Genomic DNA, 23,715 nt, shown 5'->3' on the forward strand with positions numbered 1-23,715 from the left:
AGACCTACAGTAGATCAGTCCATAGGAGCCCCACGGTCAGGAGAGACCCAGCAGAAACATCTACAGATGATCAGAAACAAGCTCCTGATCATCTCCTCCAATACCATGCAGCGGTTTTTAAAATGCAACCGATACAGATTGATCCACCAAATCCTTCTGTGTTAATGGAGTGTACAGTAGAGTGCATGCAGCAGTGGCGCCCCCTAACGTTTAGTTCCACTGTCGGTTCTGTCTCTCGCAGCTGGAGAAACGAATGGAGACGGAGGGTTTAGTGAGGAATGATGATTGGTCGGTGGCTCTGCCCAGGAGTCTAATCATGTGCATCATGTGGCCCCTTCATCTGACACCATTTCCGGGAGAGGGCTGCACATCTGTTTACATCTGTATATTTATGGTTGAAACACTCGTGACCAAACAAGGATTATGAGTCTCCCAAAAGGTCTGTTCTACATGCAACGAAAGGTATCTGATGTTAGCACAAAAATGAGGCTCATTATCCAACAGAAAAGCTGCGCAGAGACGGTCCGTCCATGCCCCCTGTTCCACATTCCTGCAGTGTGTTTGTGAGTGAGGGGTGACAGGGGGTCTCTGTTTGACTGAACGACTAATCTCACACAATCTCCTGAGCACTAGGTGCTAATCGGCAGCGCTGCAGAGGAGCTGTGAGGGGCAGACTTCACATACCGGGGGTCACACATGTCCACACATGTCTCTTTATTCTCTGGACACAGAACAGAGCAGCCAGTACGTCCCCACGACGTCCCACAGCACCCCATGGGTCTCGCAGTGTTTAGCCGTGCTGCAGCCTGGCGGACACAAATCACAGCCTCTACGTAGTGACACTGAGCCAAGCGTGGACTGTCGAAGCGTGGATCCAGAAGATCCGGCAGCAGCTGAGGACGCCTGGTCTTGGCCGAGCGAGGGTTGGACGTGCTCTCTCTCTGTTAGCATTGGCCCGGCTTCATAAACTCATGTGCCAGAGCAGAGAGTGAGGCAGAGCCTCTCAGAATATAACACAACAGCAGAGGAGGCCTGGAAGCACACTTCCACACACACAGAGAGAGAGAGAGAGAGAGAGAGAGAGAGAGTAAATTGGTGGTTGTCTAAAAATTCAAACCAGCGTGTCATTTAAAGCAGATCCCGAGGGTGATCTTTGATGTCTTCGACTGTGAAGACTGGGAAGTGCACGTCAGAGCAGTAGATCTTACTCTCTCTCTCTCTCTCTGATTAAACCACGGAATCTGAATGCTGATCACTGACATGAATTAGGACTAATTTAGGGTGAATTATGAAATATTTCATCTCCCACATCTTTGATGTTCTTAGGAGACAGATGTATTCAGGCTTTAAGGACTCTGCTAATGTTCTCAGCTCTGCCATGTCGAGTTGTATGTGTTTATAAATACAAAACCACAAAAAACATATTTGCTGGTGATTATTTTGACGTATTAGTCGTTTTAATGTGTTACATATAATTGTAATTCAAAATTCAAACATTCTCTTTATCCTTAGTTTATTCAACAAATCTGAAAGTGCTGTCTGGGATTATATGGGGTGCCTTCAGGGATATACTGAAGGAGGGTTAGCTCAATGCCAGACTCAGCATTCACACACAGTCACCTGGAGGAAACCCACACAGACACAGGGAGAACACACCACACTCCTCACAGACAGTCACCCGGAGGAAACCCACACAGACACAGAGAGAACACACCACACTCCTCACAGAGAGTCACCCGGAGGAAACCCACACAGACACAGAGAGAACACACCACACTCCTCACAGACAGTCACCCGGAGGAAACCCACGCAGACACAGAGAGAACACACCACACTCCTCACAGACAGTCACCCGGAGGAAACCCACGCAGACACAGAGAGAACACACCACACTCCTCACAGAGAGTCACCCGGAGGAAACCCACACAGACACAGAGAAAACACACCACACTCCTCACAGAGAGTCACCCGGAGGAAACCCACACAGACACAGAGAGAACACACCACACTCCTCACAGACAGTCACCCGGAGGAAACCCACACAGACACAGGGAGAACACACCACACTCCTCACAGACAGTCACCCGGAGGAAACCCACACAGACACAGAGAGAACACACCACACTCCTCACAGACAGTCACCCGGAGGAAACCCACACAGACACAGGGAGAACACACCACACTCCTCACAGACAGTCACCCGGAGGAAACCCACGCAGACACAGGGAGAACACACCACACTCCTCACAGACAGTCACCCGGAGGAAACCCACGCAGACACAGGGAGAACACACCACACTCCTCACAGACAGTCACCATGACCCTGGAGCTGTGACAGAGACACTACTCGCTCCACCATGCCGCCCCATTTATATATTGTTTGGGTTTTATCTTTCCACTGTCATGTTTATGTTTATCTTCTATTTCCCTTTATTATTGTTTTTATTAATAATTTATTATTATTTTATTTGTAAAATATCAACTAAAAATAAAGCAGTGTGAAAACAGGAGTGAGAGAGTTTATTGTGCGCTGCGTTCATCATGAGCTCCATCAGGAAAAAGCTGCAGAAGACTGTGATGGATCTGTTCGGTTCTTGGGGATAATACTGTGTCCAAAAGTGTGAGTGAGAGTTATGGTTCCGACGAGTCACAGATGGAGAGTTCAGTGTTAGTGATCAGTGTTCTAATACTACACCACCGTCACCATAAAATGACTGAAGAGCAGGAGAATGTTTGAGTTACGGTTATACGTTACACACATAAAAAGGCCTTTAAACCCATGTGTCCAGCTAAAACAATATATATATGACACAGTGGTCTATAAACGTGGACGTTCTATAACTAGAGACTGCAGTTGCCGTCTGGAATCTCAAGTTTTATCCATTCTTGGTTTGAACAATGCTCCACGTTCGCTGCAGTAAGCTTCCTTTAGGCTACTTGTTAGCCACATTAGCCTCGTAGCTCCAGTGGATACCGACCATGTTTTGGCTGATCGACTACACTGGGGTAAGCTGAAGCCTGTGATACACACTCAGAACCAATAGGACAACGGACTTATGTGACACAGCGTTATTTACACAGTGAGTGAGCATCCACTGCAGAAACTGCCTCTGAATTCTGAAGGACAAGAATAAAATATGAACAAGAGCTGATCAAATGTTTATGAAGCCCACTGACCGAAGCCTAGTCTGGCCCAGGCACGCCTATCCAATCCTCTCACAGTCAGAGAGAGGAGTGTGTGAGGAAGGGTGTGTGGCAGAGAGCTGTCGCCATGCAGTCTGCGGGGGCTTTGTGTTAACTACGGGCTGAGAATGGAGCCAGAGAATAGCTCTCATTCCCCAGCAGCTGAACACGGGCCTCTGAGCTCACAGACTCTCCAGGCGGTTCTGTCACCACGCGCCTGCTGTCCCCAGCCACCCCTGCGCAGTGTAGTACAAATTCAGAGAGCTTAGCTCCTTAAAGGATCCTATAACATAACAGAACGGGTCTGACTCGGGCTGCATCACTAATGCACCGTGCTCTTCCGAGGATCCACCCGAGTGGCCCGGGCTAGGCGTGTTAACTCTAGGCGTGTGAGTCCGTGGCTCAGGGCACTCTAATGTTATGGAGTCCATGATTTAATGGGTGAATCTGTTAGCATTACTGCTGCTGTACTCTGTTTGGATGTGCACTGGTTAACTGCACTCCCTAAAGGCCGATTTATACAGTGTAGGCCACGCCAGAGCCCTACGCCGCTGTGAGTGTTTATACCTCTGCATTGTTGTCTGCAATTACACCGCCACACCACTAGGGGCTGAATCTCAAACTCCTTCCTCTACACTGTGTAGCACCGAATGCAGTGATGTAGTATTATTAGTTTTATAAGTCTTTAAAGTGCACTCTGTAGGGAGTAGGGCATCTGTGTGTGGAGAGGAGTTCATGTTCCTGTACTTCATTGGTTCAACATAAACAATGTCCGTCCGACTACTGACCAATCACAGTCGTTGTGACACAGTTGGAGTTAACTCCTTGTTTGTCTTATGATCTCTGAGAGAAAAATGATCTTCAAATATCCTCCTCATGAAAAACACAGGGTATGAACGATCAACCAACTTCAAAAAAAGCATGGTTCGTATCTGCACCCACGGCACCTTCCTCCTGCTGATTAACTCACTTTACAAGTCGGGTTGTCAGTCTCGGCTCTTTCCCTCCCTTTACTTCTTTGTCTCTCTCCACGCGGCCGACGACCAAACGAGCGACAGCTGCTGGAGACCTGAAGCTCATCCAGTAAAAATGCCAAGCACCGAGGCCTTTCATTTGGATGATTCATGAGCTCACATTCACCGTGGCTCCTGATTCAAACCGCTGATACCGGCGCTCCCGCATCATACACGAAGCAGGCTCGCAATCTATCATCTGCTTTAAAGTGTGTGTGTAAAAATAGCTCAAGAAACTCCTCATTGTACATGGTCTTTAATCCTGAGAAACCGCAGGTTTCCTTTTGTGGCTGAAAGCTGCCTGAGTTAAAGAGGACATGTAAAAAACATTCTTGTTCAGTGCATTAATGAATGTGTCTCTGGAGCCCACCAACCCACACACTGTGAAACAAGACCCCCGGCCAATTTTCTGTGCTCTGCCTGAGTCAGAAAACATGGGATTAAACAAACAGTTCTGATTCTGCTCCGCTTCTGACGTCAAGTGCAGAGACTTTAGAATGGCCCCACCCCCTCGTCTGAGTCTGTCCAATCACAGCGCTGGATCCGTGTTCATGTGAGAGCGTAAACACGAGGTTAAACTCAGCAAAACAGACACAACGAGCGCGGAGAAATAAGAGCACTGAGTAAAAACGGAGAAGAAAGAGAACAGAGTGAAAACGGCTAAAAACCAGAGCTTCTGCTCCTCGCTCCTCACTGCTGTGCGCTCGGGGTCGGGGTGAACAGCGAGCGGCTCATTATCATTTAAAGGAACAGGCGCTGAAAGCGGGGCGTTCTAAACAGGGCAGTTTAACTGCTGTGGGGTTTGTTCCTTATGGTGTTTTGACCAAAAGCAGGTCACAGATGTTTCATTAAAGACCAGAACTGTGCTCCACTGCGGAGAACAGGGAGAATATGTGCCCTTTAAGGATGCTTTATCTAAAGAGTCTAAATCCTATGGATTTTAGCTCGGGCACACGGTGAACATGTCCAGAGTACTAAGAGTGGGCAGTGGATTTAGGCCGACAGATCAGTCCAGCTCTGAGTGAAGCAATAAGGGTAGAGTGTCTGGACTTCTAAACAGCCCGGAGTTTAGACGCCACGAAGCAACAGATTAAGCCAAATCTCCACTTTGCTGCACTCCACCTAAATAAAAGCGAGTCAAGTGGGAGGTTGTGGGGCGTGAGCAGAGCTAAGCAGGCCATGCTCTCAGTTCTGCTCTGAGTAAACCGAGGCAAGGCTTATTCATTCCCCAATGTGGGATTCTTCTGTCTCTAGGCTACAACATGAAGAAGCTCCACAGCCAATTACCTGCTGCTCTATCCCAGGGCCTCCACACATGCACCCTGTCTGCGATTTGGGAAACTCTGAACAAGACCCAATCCCCATAACCTTACCAACAACTGCTTCAAGAAGAACCTCAAGAATATCCCCTGGTGACCTGCTGATGGAGACAGGTGTGGGACAGGGAGCCTCAGTGCTGCACTGTGCTGGACAAAGTGGCGAGACTCTTAACGAGAAGACCTCCCGCACTTGCCAAGGGGACAAACCAGGAGTTGTACGCATGCCTTCACGAACACACCTGCGAGTACATGCAGGACACAGTCCACAAACCACAGTGAAGTGTGTGCAAGGTCAGATTCAACAGCCGTTGTTTCACAGAGCCTCCATTTTAATGAGCAGGGCACCAAGACTCCATTACTGAGGAATAGTTCAAGAGCGCCGTCGGTTCCCTGGCCCTTTCTGTGACTATAATGGTGTGGATAATTAACACTGAGGTTGCAAAGCATGCTAATGAACCAAAAGGCCTCAGACATGAGGGGCGGCGCAGACGGGACTGGACTCCAGCCGGGACACGGAAACAGGTCTGGACGGGGCATGGGTGTCAAAGCCATGGCTCAAAGGATTAGGACTGTCCGGGTCGGATGAGGCACATGCGTAAGAGTCCTACCTTCCCATTCACAAGGGCTCTCTGACCCTCTGCATCCGGTGCATGCCCATGCCTCTGTTCTGGAATCAGTACCTGAGATAGCATTTAAGCTAGCGGTCCAAACCATGCCAAGAACAGTACTGTCCCGGCCAGGGGGAAAAAACCGCAAGCGCATGCCATAGCAGTGTCCTGACCGCCCTTCCTCTCCACACCGTCCCGTTTAAAAATGCACTCTTGGAACTCGTTCCGCTGCAGCCTGCCAAGCGCCTTATAAGGAAGAGGAAACTCTGAGCTGTTTTTATCTCCGGAGCCCCTGAAAAACACAGCTAAGCTCTGCAGAAAAGTTCCCAGCGGCACCCCTGGGGAGGCCGCTGTGCTTTGAGGTGAGTCGCGATAAGCTGAAGGTCAAGAATAGGACACTGGAGAAGTACTGCTTCCTCTCGTCTGGCAACAACATCAAGAGAATACCAACGTTAATCCTCCAAAGGGGGAACGGGGAATGGACAATGAGAAAGGGCCGGGTGCAGTTACAGGGCGCAGGGTGTGCATAGCAATCAAACATCAGCAGCACAACTCCGCAAAGGCAGAAGCTACAGCCAGACTGACCTGAATATGAAGATGGTACCGGACCTCTCCATCCCGGAGCTGCTTATTGGTTAAGAGTTTGGTCATGGTCTGAGGTCCGGCTCAATCCGTTTCATTATGTCAGAGTGACAGAGTTGAACATAGATTTGACAGAAACTTTAAATGCAATGGCTATTACAACAGCCCTAGAGTTCCCTCTCAACTTAAAAAAAAAGTACAATAGAAAAGAGGAACCAAACCCCTCCTCTGCATCTGTTTCCACCTTCCCCTCCCATTCCCCACCCCTCGCTCATAAACCCAGGGACACAGTCCACAAAGCTCCCAGAGCCCAGCCTCTCCCCAGTGGACCAGCACCTGAACCCGAACTAGGACGTAAACGCACGCCGTAGGCCGGACCCCTCTGCCGTGACCGTCCGTCCACAGATTCAGGTAAGTCACCTACCCTTCATCACCCATCACCCATCACCTCACCTCGTCTCCACAAACCCATCCTGTCAAACTCACTGCTGCTTTAATGGTGGAGGTTAGTGGACAATTCTGCAGGAGATGGATGTAGTCATTCGCCAGATTTATTTGTAGGTAGTTGACCTAAGATGGCTGTCTTTAAACACAGTTAAAAATCAAACGGAAGCTTTAAGAAAACTGACTTTTTGACCTTGATCTCTAGCCTCGGAGTCAGGCCTGTTCATCACACACCTAAGCCCTGCCGTGCTGCACCCTCAGCTGGAACATAGCACAGCACTTTACGAGTTTATTACATAACCGTAACACTTCCTATAGACATGTTTGGATACGCAAGCGTCTTTGAGGCTTAGCAGGTCGGCCAGACGCATTCCTCCTCCCTCGCTCGCACTAACAGAAAGCAGAGGGGCCAGGCTATGAACGGTGGCGACCTACAGGGCGCTCTATGTTTGCGTTCAAGAGAGAGCTGGCCATGTTTCACTCGGAGCTACACAAATGAGGTCACCGCACACAGACACAGGGAAGGGAATACACACTGCCTTCTAGCGTCTCAGACAGTTACGCATACTACAGCAAACATCGTGTAAATGACATCACAAGGATTACGTTTCTGGAGGTTCATGATTCATCCAGTGAATATCCAAAATGGAGGATACGTACCCTGATGGCACACACATGGCCCACATCTGTCTCACGTTTGACCCCTACAGCTCAGCTATAGCACTGGCAAGCGTTGCGTGGTTCGGACGTGGGCCAAATACAGCACGTGTTGATTGGGCCAGACTTGGGCCACATGTTGATTTGGCCAGTAATAGACCTGACATCTGGCAATGCTGTCATTCCAGGCCAAGCGTGGGCCATAACAGAACTGACGTGCCAAACGTTCACTGCTATCTGGGCATTCTCCCAGTGGAGGGACAGAGCATGAAGAACAACACAACAACAAAAGTGCCTACGTGTTTATTTTTAGGCCAGAAAATAACTTCACGTTATTAAATATTACTATCACAGCTTCAAACATTCCTAAATAACAACGCAGCAATGTTGCACCCTTCTATCAAAACATCTCAGAGAGTCGAGGCCCATGGCCGTCACTGTCCAGAGACACAATTTACCCTCTGAGCGAGTCCCGCTGTCCCCCGAGGGTCCCAAAACCATGATGCCCCCCCACTCACCCCGCCCTACAGCGCCCTGCACATTGCTGTGCCATGTCATCATGGAAAGTCGACTGTGCTAGGGCCAACTACATACCTCCCTCTGCTTCTGGAGGACTTTATTTGTTCAGGAATGTTGCCAGCACAGAGGGGAAAAACGCGTATAAACACACGCAGCCTTGGGAAATCTCCCGCCAGCTTTTCAGAGGATTTCCTTCTTCGGTTCGGACTCGCTTATTTGGGCCTGCCTTTTCTTTTTTGGCTCCTGGTCCTTGTTTTGATGATGAAGCACGGCTGCCTTGGGCCAAATGATGCTCTAAAAAGCTTTTAAAAATAAATGGAGTTGTGTTAGCATACTTGGACCCGCGCTCCTAGTTCCATGTAAGGGTAAGGTCTCCACTCATTGAGCGCTGAGCATATCAGCACGGTTCACAGCCCCTGAGTGAACTTATCGCTCCCCGTCACTCTCAGACCTGTCTGCTCGGGCCGGGGGAATGTTTACAAGCCGTGGATTTCACAAACACCTCCTGGGCTGGTACTGGCGATGCCAGATCACACCGCTGGGTCACACACCAGGGCGAACAGGCGCGTACACACCCAGAGTGAGGCTGAAGATGCCCATCACCAACACATGCTGTCCAACAAGAGAAAAGACCCAGCCAGCCTCCCCTTTAAGGGAGTAAAAATAGATGGATGAACTGTGGTGTATCATTCTGAAGGTGGTGATCCTTCATTTCTGCAGTGGTGGTGGAATGACTGATGATTATAAACATGCTGGATAAGTGTGCACTAATCTGTTGGCCACCTAACTCACCATCATCGCGTGTTGATTTCAGACTGTCAGGTGGGAGGAAATGCTCCATGTCCAGTGTGTCGCGGCAGGCGTCTAGTCCAAACATATAAACAGAATTACTGTGGAATCAGTTCCTCTCCTGTGTAAACAGCCCCTGTTCAGAACGCCCTGTTCCTTTAAATGATAATGAGCCGCTCGCTGTTCACCCCGACCCCGAGCGCACAGCAGTGAGGAGCGAGGAGCAGAAGCTCTGGTTTTTAGCCGTTTTCACTCTGTTCTCTTTCTTCTCCGTTTTTACTCAGTGCTCTTATTTCTCCGCGCTCGTTGTGTCTGTTTTGCTGAGTTTAACCTCGTCTCTGCGCTCTCACATAAACACGGATCCAGCGCTGTGATTGGACAGACTCAGACGAGGGGGCGGGGCCATTCTAAAGTCTCTGCACTTGACGTCAGAAGCGAAGCAGGATCAGAACGATTCGTTTTATCCCGTGTGTTCAGACTTAGAGCACAATAAACAAATTAGGTGGTCTTGTTTCACAGTGTGTGTGTTGGTGGACTCCGAAAGACTGAACAAGAGAATTTTCTTCATCGGATGAACCCTTTAAACGTTCCTAAAAAACACAAAGTGCAGAAACTCCAGCAGACTGAGTATTAATCGTGTTATGTTCAGACTTAAAGAGATCCGTTTAATCTCCAAATCGGGTCAAACTCTTAAGACAGAGAGAAGTCAAGCTCTGAGTAATTAATTAAAGGCTTAACCTACGGCGCGGAAGCATGAGAATCACGTGTGCAGTCTCTGGCCCTAACCGTTTACTTACAGAGACCACAGTTTTTATCAGGACTGACCCTCTGTGGTGATAGGCAAAGGTCAGTCCTAAGAATAACCTTTAGTGTGCACCATGAGGCTCTAGATAATGTCATGGAGGGGCTTTTGAGGATACGTGGTTTGCCTCTAGTTTCACAGCAGCACTGAGGGTTCTGGGAACATTCCCCACGGGACTCGTGTATGTTGTGGAGCCAGCTGAAGAACGGCAGTCTGAGAGAGGAAGATAAGCTCCTCTCCGTTCAGATGAAGAGGGGGAAGCTCCTAGCCTCTAACACACTGAGGGGTTATAATTAAGGGTGAATTATCTCTTTTGCAAAATACATAACAGCTGCATCTAATCTCCCCCTGAGCACAAGCTCTAGTCGTTCCAGCAGCGTGAGACACTACAACGTAAAGCTTGGTATCATGTTCCTTTCCTCTAGCTCTCTCTAATCCTGCCGAAAGCGATAGAAAACCTCCAGATCAGTCACATCAGTAAAACTATCATACTGTAGTCCATTTGTTGCTCTGCATACTTTACCACCCCCTCTCCCCCTGTTCCTCAGCACTCAGGACCCCCACAGAGCAGGTGTGACGTGGTGGTGGATCATTCTCAGCGCTGCAGTGACACTGACGTGGTGGTGGTGTGTTAGTGTGTGTTGTGCTGGTGTAGAGTGGATCAGACACAGCAGTGCTGCTGGAGTTTAAACCCTGTGTCCACTCTCTGTCCACTCTGTGAGACACTCCTCCCTCGTTGGTCCACCTTGTAGATGTAGAGTCAGAGACAGTAGCTCAGCCCATGTTGTGTCCAGGGTACTCAGAGTTATGTAATATATCCAGCACGTTAATGAGCTTAGTGATGTCACAAACCCGCAATATTTCTGACCATAATTACACAACACCTTTCCCGAACTTCCAAAGAACATGAGGGAAAACTATCAGGACTGAGTGGTCATTCAGGGGCTGGCACGTGTGTGTGTGTGTGTGTGCGTGTAGGCTAATATTTTCATACCGGTTCTGAATTAATATTATGTACAGCTGATAAATTAAAATAATATTTTAATTTATATTATAAATTATATTATATTAATTAAAGGCATTAAAGGATTAAATTGAAAAGGGTGGATTCATCAGACTCTGCAGTAAATGAAGGACACAGATCACTCCCGAAGTCTAAATCAAGGCCTGATCTAATAGAGTCGAGTACACAGTCGTACACAGAAATAACCGCCTCTAGAGGAGTCCGCCGTGCCCACTTCTGATACTAAAATACATCGCTCTTTTGTTTGTTTTCCAAATGCACTTTATTATAAACAACTGCACGTCCAGCTGCTGGACCCCGAATCCATCAAACACAAGCAGCGCTCTCACAGGCCGAGAGTCATGGGAGGAAAGTGGTGTTTGGGGGTTTTCTATCAGTTTGATTAATCTGCGAACCCTCTGTCCCTGCCCTGGCTCTTATCATCAACACAGAAAGGAAAGAATGCCGAGCCTGGACCAGCGCATCACGTGGGAAGAATAAAAACACAGAGCGCAGGTCTCTAGAGGGCCCCCGGATATATCCCACAGGCTACAAACCCCACTGAAGAATTTAAAAGGTCTTCTCTGAGAGTAAACTTTCAGAAGATCCAACCACGTCAACAAGCCAGAGGCAGACAAACAGCGCGCTGGAAATTTCCTGTGAGACACTGGCAACGCAAGAGGAAACTGACAGAAAGGAGGACAGACAGAGCAGAATGAATACGTTTATAAAACACATCCACAGCTGTAAATAAAGAGGGGTGTTCAATGGTTCAATGGCAGTGACACTTTGAGGGATATAAAGAACACATCAGCTCGTTTCCAGCACTAATTATGTTGCAATCGCTATGAAAGAGGTTTACAGATGTTTTTTTTATCTACTGAAGGCTTGAAACAGTTACTTTTATATTAAAGTAACACTTGTGTTGTGTCATATCACCAAGAATATTTTATCTAACCAGAAACCAGAACATTATACACACACACAGTATTTATTCATTCATTCATTCATTGTCTGTAACCCTTATCCAGTTCAGGGTCACGGTGGGTCCAGAGCCTACCTGGAATCATTGGGCGCAAGGTGGGAATACACCCTGGAGGGGGCACCAGTCCTTCACAGGGCAACACACACACACACACCTACGGACACTTTTGAGTCACCAATCCACCTACCAACCCACGCAGACACAGGGAGAACACACCACACTCCTCACAGACAGTCACCCGGAGGAAACCCACGCAGACACAGAGAGAACACACCACACTCCTCACAGACAGTCACCTGGAGGAAACCCACGCAGACACAGAGAGAACACACCACACTCCTCACAGACAGTCACCAGGAGGAAACCCACGCAGACACAGGGAGAACACACCACACTCCTCACAGACAGTCACCAGGAGGAAACCCACGCAGACACAGGGAGAACACACCACACTCCTCACAGACAGTCACCCGGAGGAAACCCACGCAGACACAGAGAGAACACACCACACTCCTCACAGACAGTCACCCGGAGGAAACCCACGCAGACACAGAGAGAACACACCACACTCCTCACAGACAGTCACCCGGAGGAAACCCACGCAGACACAGAGAGAACACACCACACTCCTCACAGACAGTCACCCGGAGCTCAAGTCGAACCCACAACCTCCAGGTCCCTGGAGCTGTGTGACTGCGACACCACCTGCTGGCTGATATTACTCTGAGGCCTTTTTGAGATACAATAGCGTAGCGTACAAAAACGTAGAGACCTGGCCACTATCCTGCAAGAAGAATGGCTTAAACTCCCTCTGACCACTGTGCAGGACTTGTATATGCCATTCCCAAGATGAACTGACGCTGTATCGGCCGCAAAAGGAGGCCCTACACCGTGCTAATAAATTACTGTGGTCTAAAACCAGGTGTTTCACTTTCACTTTCCAACCCCTGTACTTCTCCACCCAGTATGAATTATGTTGTATAATATACACAATTAGTGATGTAGATTAATGAACACAGAGTAATGTTGCGTTTTGTGTGTCTGCAGTGAAGAGTAGGACATAAACCTATAGAGAAGATAGGTGTGAGCCCAGTGGTGCAGTACGGCAGTGGTGTAAATCAGTCAAATCATTCAATCAAAGGCCTCCGATTATAACTCTACTTTGTGCTCATTTTTATACATTCTCCCCACAGTACGATCCCCAGGGTTTACAGTGTGAGAGACTCATATTAAAGAGATGAATGTAGCTGGTAGAACCCTCAGCGCATGATCAGAAGTCAGTCACTCATCCCCAAATGTGAGCATGCCTATTCATTCAGCTTCTCTGCTGGTCCCTCCCCAGCTCTGTGGAGCCCAGCAGCCCCCTGGACCACCTCTGTCAAGCTCCTGCACCGCATCCTCCATCCACTCCCTGCATCCCTCCACCCTCCTCTCTGAGGCGCTGCCCTCCCCACCTCTCTTTCCATCTCTGTCTCTCTGCACTGCACCTCCGCCGCCACTAGTGCGCGCTGCTGCCCTGCCATGGAGAAGGTGCAGCACATCACTCGCGCGGCCATCCGGAGGGCGTCCACCATGGAGGTGCCCCAGCAGGCCAAGCAGAACATGCAGGAGCTCTTCGTCAACTTCTGCCTCATCCTCATCTGCCTGCTGCTCATCTACATCATCGTGTTGTTAATGTGAGCTGGAGGAGGAGGGGGAGGTCCTCTGGGGGGCTGTGGGAGGGGGTGGGTGGGCATGGACCATGTCATTTAAGGGTGTTTTATAAGAGGAGGTCAGTCACACTGCATGGAACATGTCAATACTACACCCACAGACCCCCAGCGCACTCCTTCACCAGCGATAACAAAGGCATGTTATAGTCAGATATTAATCACTCCTCACGTGTAGATCCCTGTCTAAACTACAGACATGAAACTTCCAAATCAGGACCACCTTTGTGTTTATGAGCAGAAGCCATGTTTCACTGTGATGGAGTTACTGTTGAGTGTATTGTTGAGAAGAACCCAATAAAAACCTGGGACGCACTGACCCTGCATTTTTATCAGATTCAGATTTCTTATTGTGACCTGATTTGTTCAAAACACCACAAGGATCAAACCCCACGGCAGTGTTCTCCCCCTGTGTAAACAGCCCTGTTCAGAACCTGTTTCTTTAAATGATAATGAGCCACTCGCTGTTCACCCAGACCCCGAGCGCACAGCAGTGAGGAGCGAGGAGCTCTGGATTTTAGCCGTTTTTACTCAGTTCTCTTATTTCTCCGCGCTCGTTGTGTCTGTGTTTAACCTCGTCTTTGAGCTCTCACATAAACGCGGGTCCAGGGCTGTGATTGGACAGACTCAGACGAGGGGGCGGGGCAGAATCAGAACGACTCTTATCCCGTTTTTCCTGACTGGGCAGTCTGGTTTCACAGTGTGTGGTTTGGTGGTCTCCAGAGTCACACATTAAGGTGAACATGCAGTGAACAAGTGACTTGTTCAAAGTAAGGCCCTTATAAATCATTAGTCACCTAATATCCGTCATTAAACGAGCTGCTTTAGTTGCGCTCAGCGTTGCCTCCATTATCAGGAGGTTGATGGTTTGATCCTTGGCCGTGATTTGGAAACCCTCTGAGGACCGGTGACCTCACTCTCTGAGGGGGTGGGATGGCCAGCCTTGTGGGTTTCGGAGGAGGGGCACTGACTGAATGATTGACCTTTTGAACACAGAACCCCCACGTAATTAAACCTGTGATAGTGACAGACAGTTGTACCTCCGGACTCCTGAGGGGGCAGTGCAGCGGTGCTGTGGATGTGTGGACAGTCCTTAGAGCGAGAGGCAGAATGTTGCTGGGGCCGAAGGGGACGAGGAGCTGTCAGCACTGTGGGCAGCAGCTGTGACCCCCCTCCTCTCACTGCATGCTCCCTCTGACAAACGGACTCTGAGACACTGAGCTAGCCGTCCCTGGTCCCCGGCCCAGCCCACTGTGACACGCTGAAATACACTGACTGCAATAAACACCAAGTGATGTGAATGTGTGTGTTTCTCTGTGTGTGTGTGAAGGGTAATAATTTCTATGTCCAGTCCTCCCACACGACACTAACCAGGCTAATCCAACACCAGCGTCTATGAAGCACTCGAACCTTATTCTGACGTCTAGGTGCCTTTAAAGACATCAGATCTGATCAAACGCCATGAATCAGACATCATCTCTGACCACAGTTTGCCTCCTTGATTTTCCCGTGTGAGCTACGAGGCTAACAACACGCAACAGACGTTAGCAGCAATCACACAGCTACAATAACAATGACACACTCTCACTCTCCTCCACAGTTAACACGACCCTGGGTCTCAATGAAACATCAGTGACAGGCTTTGGTCAAAACACCACAAGGTTCAAACCCAACAGCAGCGTTCTCCCCCCCGGGTCTAAACAGCCCTGTTCATATCAATGTTATAAATGATAACAAGCCAGTCTTTTTCAGACTTTGGAGGCCCACAGAAAAGCGGGTGGTACGTATTTCAGGATCTAACTGAGCCTATGACAGAATGTTTGTTGAATGTCTTATAACTAACCACTGTTAAAGGTTTCCTGTACCTCACTGCGCCTGCTCCTACCGCTCCTCTAATACCATTTCAGTTCACTGCACCTGCTCCGTGGGCCCAGGGTGATTAAAGTACACTCTGCCTGCTCCACCCGGTGCCATTAAAGAATCAATAAGTGGTATTTTTGTACCTTAAAATTACACATTAAATGTCACTATGAGACTTCACTGAGCTGTAATTGGAAGAACAGAACCTCTACGGTTGCTGCTCTGGGCTCAGCACTGCAGAAACTGCACTATGTCATTTGTGGAAGAGGGTAGGACACCACCACCTTTTCCCTTCCATTTGAATTCAGGAGAGTGCTGTAAAAGTCGATTACACTCTGAAAATGCAGAGGGAGCCCAGGAACAAAAAGCACCAAACCTCACATAGTGTTACTTTAAGTTCATTCTGTATACAAACACATAGGAGCCCACCCCCATACACTCAGCGGCATCACCATTTAACCTGGGAACCTCTAGAAACCACTGATATAATGCTATACGCCCACTGTCCACTATAGACTCGTACTTCAACGGCTACATACAACCAACAAAAAGAGTTATTGTAAAATTACACTTCATCTTGGGACTAGGGCTAAGTTTAGCTTCCATTAGAAATGTCCCTCAGCCTCAGCTCCAGGCAAAAACAAAGGAAGCCCACACTTCCGCCAGCGCACAGTCCCTCGCCTGATTATTAAAGATGAGCTCTGTCTTATTAAACCTGCACGGCCCTGCTCTTACCTGTCCTTCTCGATCATGTTTAGCTCTTTCCACGCCATGTGAAGGATCAGCAGCATGGTGTAGCCTGGTCCACCTCCCTGCACACTCAGCACCACCCTAGCCTCTGACCCCGCCCAGGCCAGCCGGCGCCGCACCCAGCGTGGGAACCCAGGAGCTCCGGCACAGCCTCGCTCTCGCACCATGGACCTGACCAACAACCGGGGCCTCAACCTGCTGCTCAACTTCCTGCTCATCGTCGTGGTGCTGCTGCTGATGCTCATCCTGGTCAAGATGATGTGACCCCCACCTGCCCGCCACGCTTCCAAGGCCTACCATGGCCTGAGGTTCACACAGACAGTGGTGGGGACTCTCTCTCTCTCTCTCTCTCTCTCTCTCTCTCTGTCCCTCTTCTATTAATCAGATTGGAAGCCACTGTGTGGAAGCAATTGTGTAAAACCTTTAAACAAAAAGACAAATCACAGGCCACGTTTCTCTCACACAGCTCTATTGTTAATCCATACCCCACCCCAGAATAAACACGGGCTCGGGCTGCTATTATTAGTGCTGTCTTTACACACAGAGCCATGAGGAAGACACCCGAGGCCTGCACTGAAAGGCTTCTGCCTGCTCCACCTAGTGGACGCACTCCCCAACTGCACCCAGCAGCCCGGGAAAAGCCGGGATTAATATCCAGATGTGCTGGGGGGGTTTCCTCCAGAGGGAGATTAAAGCTATAACCTACACGCGTCCACTGCCAGTTAAAAGAATCAGGGCTTTGAAAGTAGGTGACCTCTTTCCACAAACATCCCACATACAGCGCAGCAGAGGGGAGGAGGGCCCCTGCCGTCCACACACACACACACACACGGCCGGTCCACGTCTAGCACATCACGAGGGTTCGGAGGCATTCTTCCCGACTTCTAGATGTCTATTCTAGATGTTTGATATATGTTTGTGTGTATTTATATATTTCTACTTCATGTAAACATGCTATAATTAAACATTAAGCACGTTCACGGTTTGTAACACTGTCTATTAACAGCAGACTGTAAAGAGACGCAACAGCACGGACGTACGGTTTTGATATGACTCCATTGTTGAATATTTGTTCCTGAAAAACACGTTTGAAGTGAGCGTGCACTGTGGAGACCCACTGCAGTAAAAATAAACCACCTCCACTGACCATCACCCCACTGGGTGTCCTCTGGTGTTTCTTCAGGAGTGGCTGAGCTCGCTGATCTCTCCGGGTGCAGAGCGAGAGCAGGGGTAGAGCCGGGGTTAGGCCCTGCCACAGTAACTACATTAGGGGCTTCTCGTACGATGTACGGACGTTAACTCACAGTGTCGCCCACTGGGTTTACTGGCCTTTACTCTTTATTCACACAAGGGCAGTGCTCCAGCCACTCGCTCTGTTCCCTGCTCTCTCTCTGTTCAGGAGAAAAACAGCACATTTATTGTTTTATTTATTTATATTCATAATTCAGAAGTTCATTGCTCTTTAACTGTATTATTACACTATAATATTATCGTTTTATCAGTGGCATAAAACGACAATAATATCAATCATCACAATTATTTCTGGGACGATATATCGGCCGAGCTATGGGCAACCTCCACAAAGCTCAGGCTGAAACCTGCAGCGCCCCTGAGGTCTTCCTACGGCCTGCGAGCACAGGAAACCCACACTGGATCTGACAGAGGAAGGAGCCAGTCAAAGGAAATAACAATTTTCAATAAACATACCGCACTGAGGTTCATTAAAGCCCAGCTGAAATGAGAACGGAGGTTGTGTGTGGTTCATATAGAGAAGAGTTCACTGTTCCATATCATTTAAACACACTCCTGCGGCGAGTTTTCTGACGTTAACCGATGATATCACATCACATCTCCCCCCCTACACCGCTGCCGACTCCTGAGTCGACTCCTCACCACAGGGTCAGAAACACAGGCAGGAGGTGAGTGATTCATTTCAAAGAGTCAGTTCAGGAAGTCTGAACACTTTTGATACGCTGGCTTTTCACCATCCAATCAAATCTCAAGATAGCATCATGCCCCGCCCACATTACCCTGAGCCCCGCCCTGTCTGCACAGGTAGATTTGGCCAGGTACTGAGTAAAGGCAGAGGCAGAGTCTGAACTTAAAGACTGATCAAACACTGATGTTCCTCGTGGTCCCTTTAAGATGTGAACGATGTGTGTCTTTTAAACGGTGCATAAACCTCCCCTTCTGATGATCTGACCTAGAAAGAAGAAGCTCTAACCTGTGGCCAATGATGCTTTAAAAACCAAATGTAAATCTTGCCATACACACCACGCTATAATTCTCCCACAAGAACACGAACAAGTGAGGATGCCTTCTCTGAGTGAAAGGCTTTTGGTGTTGATGCTGAGGTGTCACAGTCTCTCCACCAGGGGGCGACACGACCCTATTTTTTAATAACACCTTACATCACAACCTTTCCTTTGTTATCTGAAAACCTTGTCCTCCTTTTCCAGAACTGTCTCAGTTCTAAAGCCATTTCCACCCTCCCACTGCTCCCTCTCGGAGGGGTCTAAGGGTTTTATTCCACAGGGCAGTGAGGTAGGGCTCGGTTCTGTTACCCTAGACTCACCTCAGAACTATCCACACTCGGTGTCAGTCCCCGTCTCCCATGAGTTCACACTAGAGTACACAAAAGTGAAGGTGCGAGGCGCTCGGTGACGACTCTCTGTTTAAAGCAACACTAGGTAAGATTTGGTTTTGTAACTTTGCAATTTACAGCACTCTCCTGAAATTAAGGGGGGATGGGGAGAGAGGGGGTGTAGTGTCCTACCCTCCTCCAGAAGTTACATAGTGCAGTTTCTGCAGTGCTGAACCTGGAATAGCAACAACAGAAGCTCTATTCTCTCTATTACAGCTCAGTGGAGCATCACAACACTTTTGAAGCTGTCATTTTAAAGTTAAAATACTACCTAGTGTTGCTTTAAAAGGGTCAGCACACAGTACCCAACACAAAAAAGTACCAGATTCAGCTCCGGACCTCCAGTACAGCACAGGGGCAGAACCCGTGACCGCGGACTGGATTCAAGACTGAACCGAGCTCGGTACGCGAGTCCTAGCCTATCCTTACAATTTCCAGTAAGTGTCCCAAGACCCCCCCATGCTGCCTTCACCTACCGCTCCAGGCTCCTAAGGACGTGACCACTTGCTAAAAACAAACGTGAACCCTGTAACGTGTGCCCTGTACCTGCGTGAGCTCGGCCTCCTGCCTCAGCTTGTCGCGCTGCTGCTGCTCCTGCTGCCAGGCGCTGAGCCCACAGCCTTCGGGGCCGGGTCTGTACTCCATCTGCTCGCTCAGCCACATCTGAGTGCGCACGGACGGCTGGATCGGGGAGCCGCCCACCGGCTGGTGACCCAGCGAGGGTCCTCTGGGGCTGGGCTGCAGCAGGGAGCCCGTGGAGGAGGTGGGCTTGCTCTCTGGTAAGGCACTGTAGCTCAGGTCCAGGGTGCTGGGCTTGAGCGGAGAGGAGCAGGACGAGTCGGTCCTGGTGAAGGTGGTGCCGCTGCCCAGCTCGTACCTGAAGGAGAGAGGTGTAGGACACTGGTGAATAACAGATGTGGCATCCTCTGGTGCTACGTCTCCTGTCATTATTGATATGGCTCTCTCACCTGTAGCGGGGCAGCTCTGGGTTTGTGGAGGACAGCTTGTGCAGGCCCTGGCTCAGGAGAGGGTCCGCGCTCAGAGGGTCCTGCTTCCGGTATCCGTAGAGAAGACCCCGGTCCAGGGAGCCGTGAGGGTCGCAGCGGTACGAGGACCTGCTGGAGGAGCCGCTCTTCTCCTGGCCGCTCAGACGGGTGAGGGAGGACCAGCGGCGGACCGGCCGGGGGTCCTTCATGTCCAGCGGGCTGTCGAGGGGGGAGGAGAGCTGGCAGCTGTTCCAGGGGCTGCCGGGGGCCGAGGGGGCGCCGAGCCTGGAGGAGGAGGAGGGGGAGGGCATGACGTGAGCCGTGGGGATGCAGCCCTGCGAGCGCAGCGGCTGGAAGGACAGCGTGCCACTTGAGCTGGAGTGATCTGTGAGGAGGGAGAGGAGAGAGGACAGTGGTGAGATGTGAAAGTGAGTGCAGACCGTTAGAGCGTCACACAACACTTAGGCCCCGTCCACATGGATGTGCATGTGTTTTTGAAAATATCCCCATCCAGGCGAATGCAAAAACAGTTGCATTATCACGCCAGCCCAGTAGGGGGCGCACAGTACCTCTTTAATAGAGACATGTGTGTTACACAACGACAGACATATGGCACAAAGCTGGCCTGAGATCATTAGTGTTATCACGGCTCCCCCACGTTTATATTGAACACCACAACAATGAGAGCACTATGTACACATTTAAATAGAGTTTAAACAAGAACAATAAACTCTGCCGTCTCCGTTTCGCTTTCCTCCTCTAGAGCTGTGAAAGTGGTGTGAGATTAAGACAGAAATGATCACCAATCGTACATTTATCCCTCCATTTTACTGCTTTTTGAGCACCGTTTAAGGGCAGAAAGAGTCTCAGGAGTTTAGTTTCAGTTTAAAAGCACTCAAATGTAATGATGGCGCCATTTAAGGTGGAAGGGAGCAGCACCATTTAAGGTGGAACGGGCAGCTAGTCATTTCTTTGCCTGAGATGTACAGCACATTTCTACAGTGTTCACAAGAGCATCAGCCTCAGTTTTCAGGAGCTCTGGTGTGGTGCCCAATCTCACCTCCCCTGGTTTCAAGGGCCCTTGGGGAGGTGAGATTGGGCACCACACCGTGGCTCTGTCACTGTCACCAGTGACAATACACAATCCCACAGTATGTGCTGGGGAAAACCGGTTAAAACGATTAACCGTTTTACTTTCAGTGAGAACATAGACTTACACAAAGTAGCACGCTAGTGCGCAGGAAGATGTTGGTGTGCTGTTCAGTCCCAGTAACAGCACTAACTTTCCTGTGACACTGCTTTAATAACTCTTCCCTTATCAGCTCCCTCCTCTGGATGTCTTCTCCTGACTATACAACACTAAATGAATTCTCGTTGAAGGCGACTGAGGATAAAGCGCTGATAATTGTAAGTGCGCCCCCTACGTAGAGTCTGTGGCTCAGCTGCAGTGTCTCTCATGAATAAGGCATTACACCAGCTCCAAGGGCACTGCACATGGGCCTGGGGTTACAGTGACACAGCACGTAAAGGGTCTCTCTCCGTCACAGTACAGGCACCGCAGAGTAATAAACAACAGCACCAGAGAGGTGAAGCTGACACTCTACAGCAAATACACAGGCCCTATGGGAAATTAAGCTCCAGACCAGGGTGTCCATTTATCAGAGTGAAAGTGTGTGTCAGACCACCATTTCTCCAACACTAAGTCACCGCTGACATATTCTCCCCCTTCTCCACAGTGAACACAGTTCTGGGTCCAAGCCCCACAGCAGTGTTCTCCCCCTGTGTAAGCAGCGCCTGTTCCTTTAAATGATAACGAGCCGCTCGCTGTTCGCCCCGACCCCGAGCGCACAGCAGTGAGGAGCAGACGCTCTGGTTTTTGCTCTTATTTCTCCGCACTCGTTGTGTTTGTTTTGCTACGTCCTTGCGCTCTCACATTAACACAGGTCTAGCGCTGTGATTGGACAGACTCAGACGAGGGGGCGGGGCCATTCTAAAGTCTCTGCACTTGACGTCAGAAGAGCAGAATCAGAACGACTCGTTTTATCCTGTTTTTACTTAGGCACAGCACAGTGGAGTGACTGGGGGAGTCTTGTTTCACCGTGTGTGGGTTGGTGGGCTCCAGATCCACACTTTAATGTGAACATGCACTGAATTTTAATTTTTCATATTTCTCTTTTAAAACGTGTTAAAACAACACTGAATAATTCAAGACCTGATGCAACTGCAGCTCTGGGTTGAAACTTTTTCAAACTGCATTTGTGGTAAAAATGATCCATGACCCGCTAAGGCCCTGTGGAAGATATCAGCGTTGTTCATGACACAACTGAACTTCCCGGTGGAATTGGCCCAGTATTGATCCCTTACTCCTAAATCACAAAGAATTAGTTTTATGCAAATAGGAGAAGGAAAGAGGTCTGATTCATATTCATACAGACCTAAAGCAATTAAGACATCAAAGCTCCTCTCATCTCATTAACAGCCAAAGACTGCAGTGGAGAGAGAGAGAGAGAGAGAGAGAGAGACAGAGAGAGACAGAGAGAGAGAGACAGAGAGAGAGAGACAGAGAGAGAGAGACAGAGACAGAGAGAAAGAGACAGACAGAGAGAGAGAGAGACAGAGAGAGAGAGACAGAGAGAGACAGAGAGAGAGAGACAGAGAGAGAGAGACAGAGAGAGAGAGAAAGAGACAGACAGAGAGAGAGACAGACAGAGAGAGTGACAGACAGAGAGAGAGAGAGACAGAGAGAGAGAGAGACAGAGAGAGAGAGAGAGACAGAGAGAGAGAGAGAGACAGAGAGAGAGACAGAGAGAAAGAGAGAGAGACAGAGACAGAGAGAAAGAGACAGACAGAGAGAGAGACAGACAGAGAGAGACAGACAGAGAGAGTGACAGACAGAGAGAGTGTCAGTCCTCAGACGTCGGCCAATCCACCCGGGTGTTCCCAGAGCATAGGATTTCTTTTCCACTCTCCTCCAACCCTTTAGGAACACATCCCGAACAAAGCTGGAGCACAGCTCCGGAAAAGTTCTCCCTGAACTCATGTGACCTTCTCCGTCCAGAGCTTCCACCACTAGGTGCTCTCATCTCTGGCTCTCGGTCTGATTCTGAAGAAGCAGTGCTCTGTCACTTTACAGCACAAATGTCTCTGAAGGCCAGACAGTACAGGGCTCAGGTTGTTTTGTTGTGTGTGTGTGTGTGTGTGTGTGTGTGTGTGTACAGCAGATAGGACGTGAGCATCATAATAAAGCTAGGGGTGTAGTTTCCCTGTAAGGACCCTGTCGGAAGGTCACAGAAGGCCGCGAGGCCGACAGACCTCCATATGAGCAGTGTGTCCGGAGGAGCGAGGCTGTGACTGAGTGAGAGAAGGGCTGACGGGACCTGTCAGTGTGTAACAGGGCGTGAGGGAACACTGCTGTCAGTGCTGCTCTCATCACATTACTCCCTTTTCCACACACGCCGTCCTTCATCAGCGCTAATTCCACACGGTAAACTACAACCTCTACAGAGTTAAAACACAGTAATCTCCAAAATCTCTGACCAACTGAAGCAGCTGCTGAGTAATCGGGAGATTGTTGCTGTGATTACGGAGCCTTTAGTGGCAATAAAAGATAGACAAGAATAAGCTGTAGCCCTTTTTCAGTGTGACTGAACCAAACCACAGACAGTCACCCGGAGGAAACCCACACAGACACAGGGAGAACACACCACACTCCTCACAGACAGTCACCCGGAGGAAACCCACCCAGACACTGAGAGAACACACCACAGTCCTCACAGACAGTCACCTGGAGGAAACCCATGCAGACACAGAGAGAACACACCACACTCCTCACAGACAGTCACCCGGAGGAAACCCACGCAGA

The 23,715-nt window shown here is 49.3% G+C and overlaps 2 protein-coding genes across 3 annotated transcripts in view; one reads left to right on the forward strand and one right to left on the reverse strand.

Annotated features, from left to right (window-relative positions):
* cep85l (centrosomal protein 85, like) overlaps window positions 1-23,715 on the reverse strand; it is a 76,991-nt gene that overhangs the window by 17,487 nt on the left and 35,789 nt on the right. The window contains exons 3-4 of the mRNA XM_066676368.1: window positions 19,836-20,238; window positions 19,414-19,744 (exon numbers count right to left, since the gene is read on the reverse strand). Coding sequence (XP_066532465.1) covers window positions 19,414-19,744; window positions 19,836-20,238 — 734 coding nt within the window. The remainder of the gene's footprint in view (window positions 1-19,413; window positions 19,745-19,835; window positions 20,239-23,715) is intronic.
* pln1 (phospholamban 1) lies at window positions 7,019-17,420 on the forward strand. 2 transcript variants are annotated; one of them, XR_010803848.1, is made up of 2 exons: window positions 7,019-7,116; window positions 16,232-17,420. XR_010803848.1 is itself a non-coding variant. In XM_066676369.1 (2 exons), the coding sequence occupies exon 2, from the start codon at window positions 13,426-13,428 to the stop codon at window positions 13,582-13,584; it is 159 nt and encodes a 52-aa protein (XP_066532466.1). In that variant the 5' UTR covers window positions 7,025-7,116; window positions 13,247-13,425. The 2 variants fall into 2 exon arrangements, 1 of the variants encoding a protein (XP_066532466.1); XM_066676369.1 differs by lacking the exon at window positions 16,232-17,420 and adding an exon at window positions 13,247-13,584 and having other exon boundaries at window positions 7,025-7,116.

This window comes from Hoplias malabaricus, chromosome 7, assembly GCF_029633855.1.
Source record: "Hoplias malabaricus isolate fHopMal1 chromosome 7, fHopMal1.hap1, whole genome shotgun sequence".
NCBI lineage: Eukaryota > Metazoa > Chordata > Actinopteri > Characiformes > Erythrinidae > Hoplias > Hoplias malabaricus.

Excerpts from the sequence above, each read along its gene's own strand:
- pln1 (XM_066676369.1), top strand. The coding sequence starts at position 13,426 with ATGGAGAAGGTGCAGCACATCACTCGCGCGGCCATCCGGAGGGCGTCC.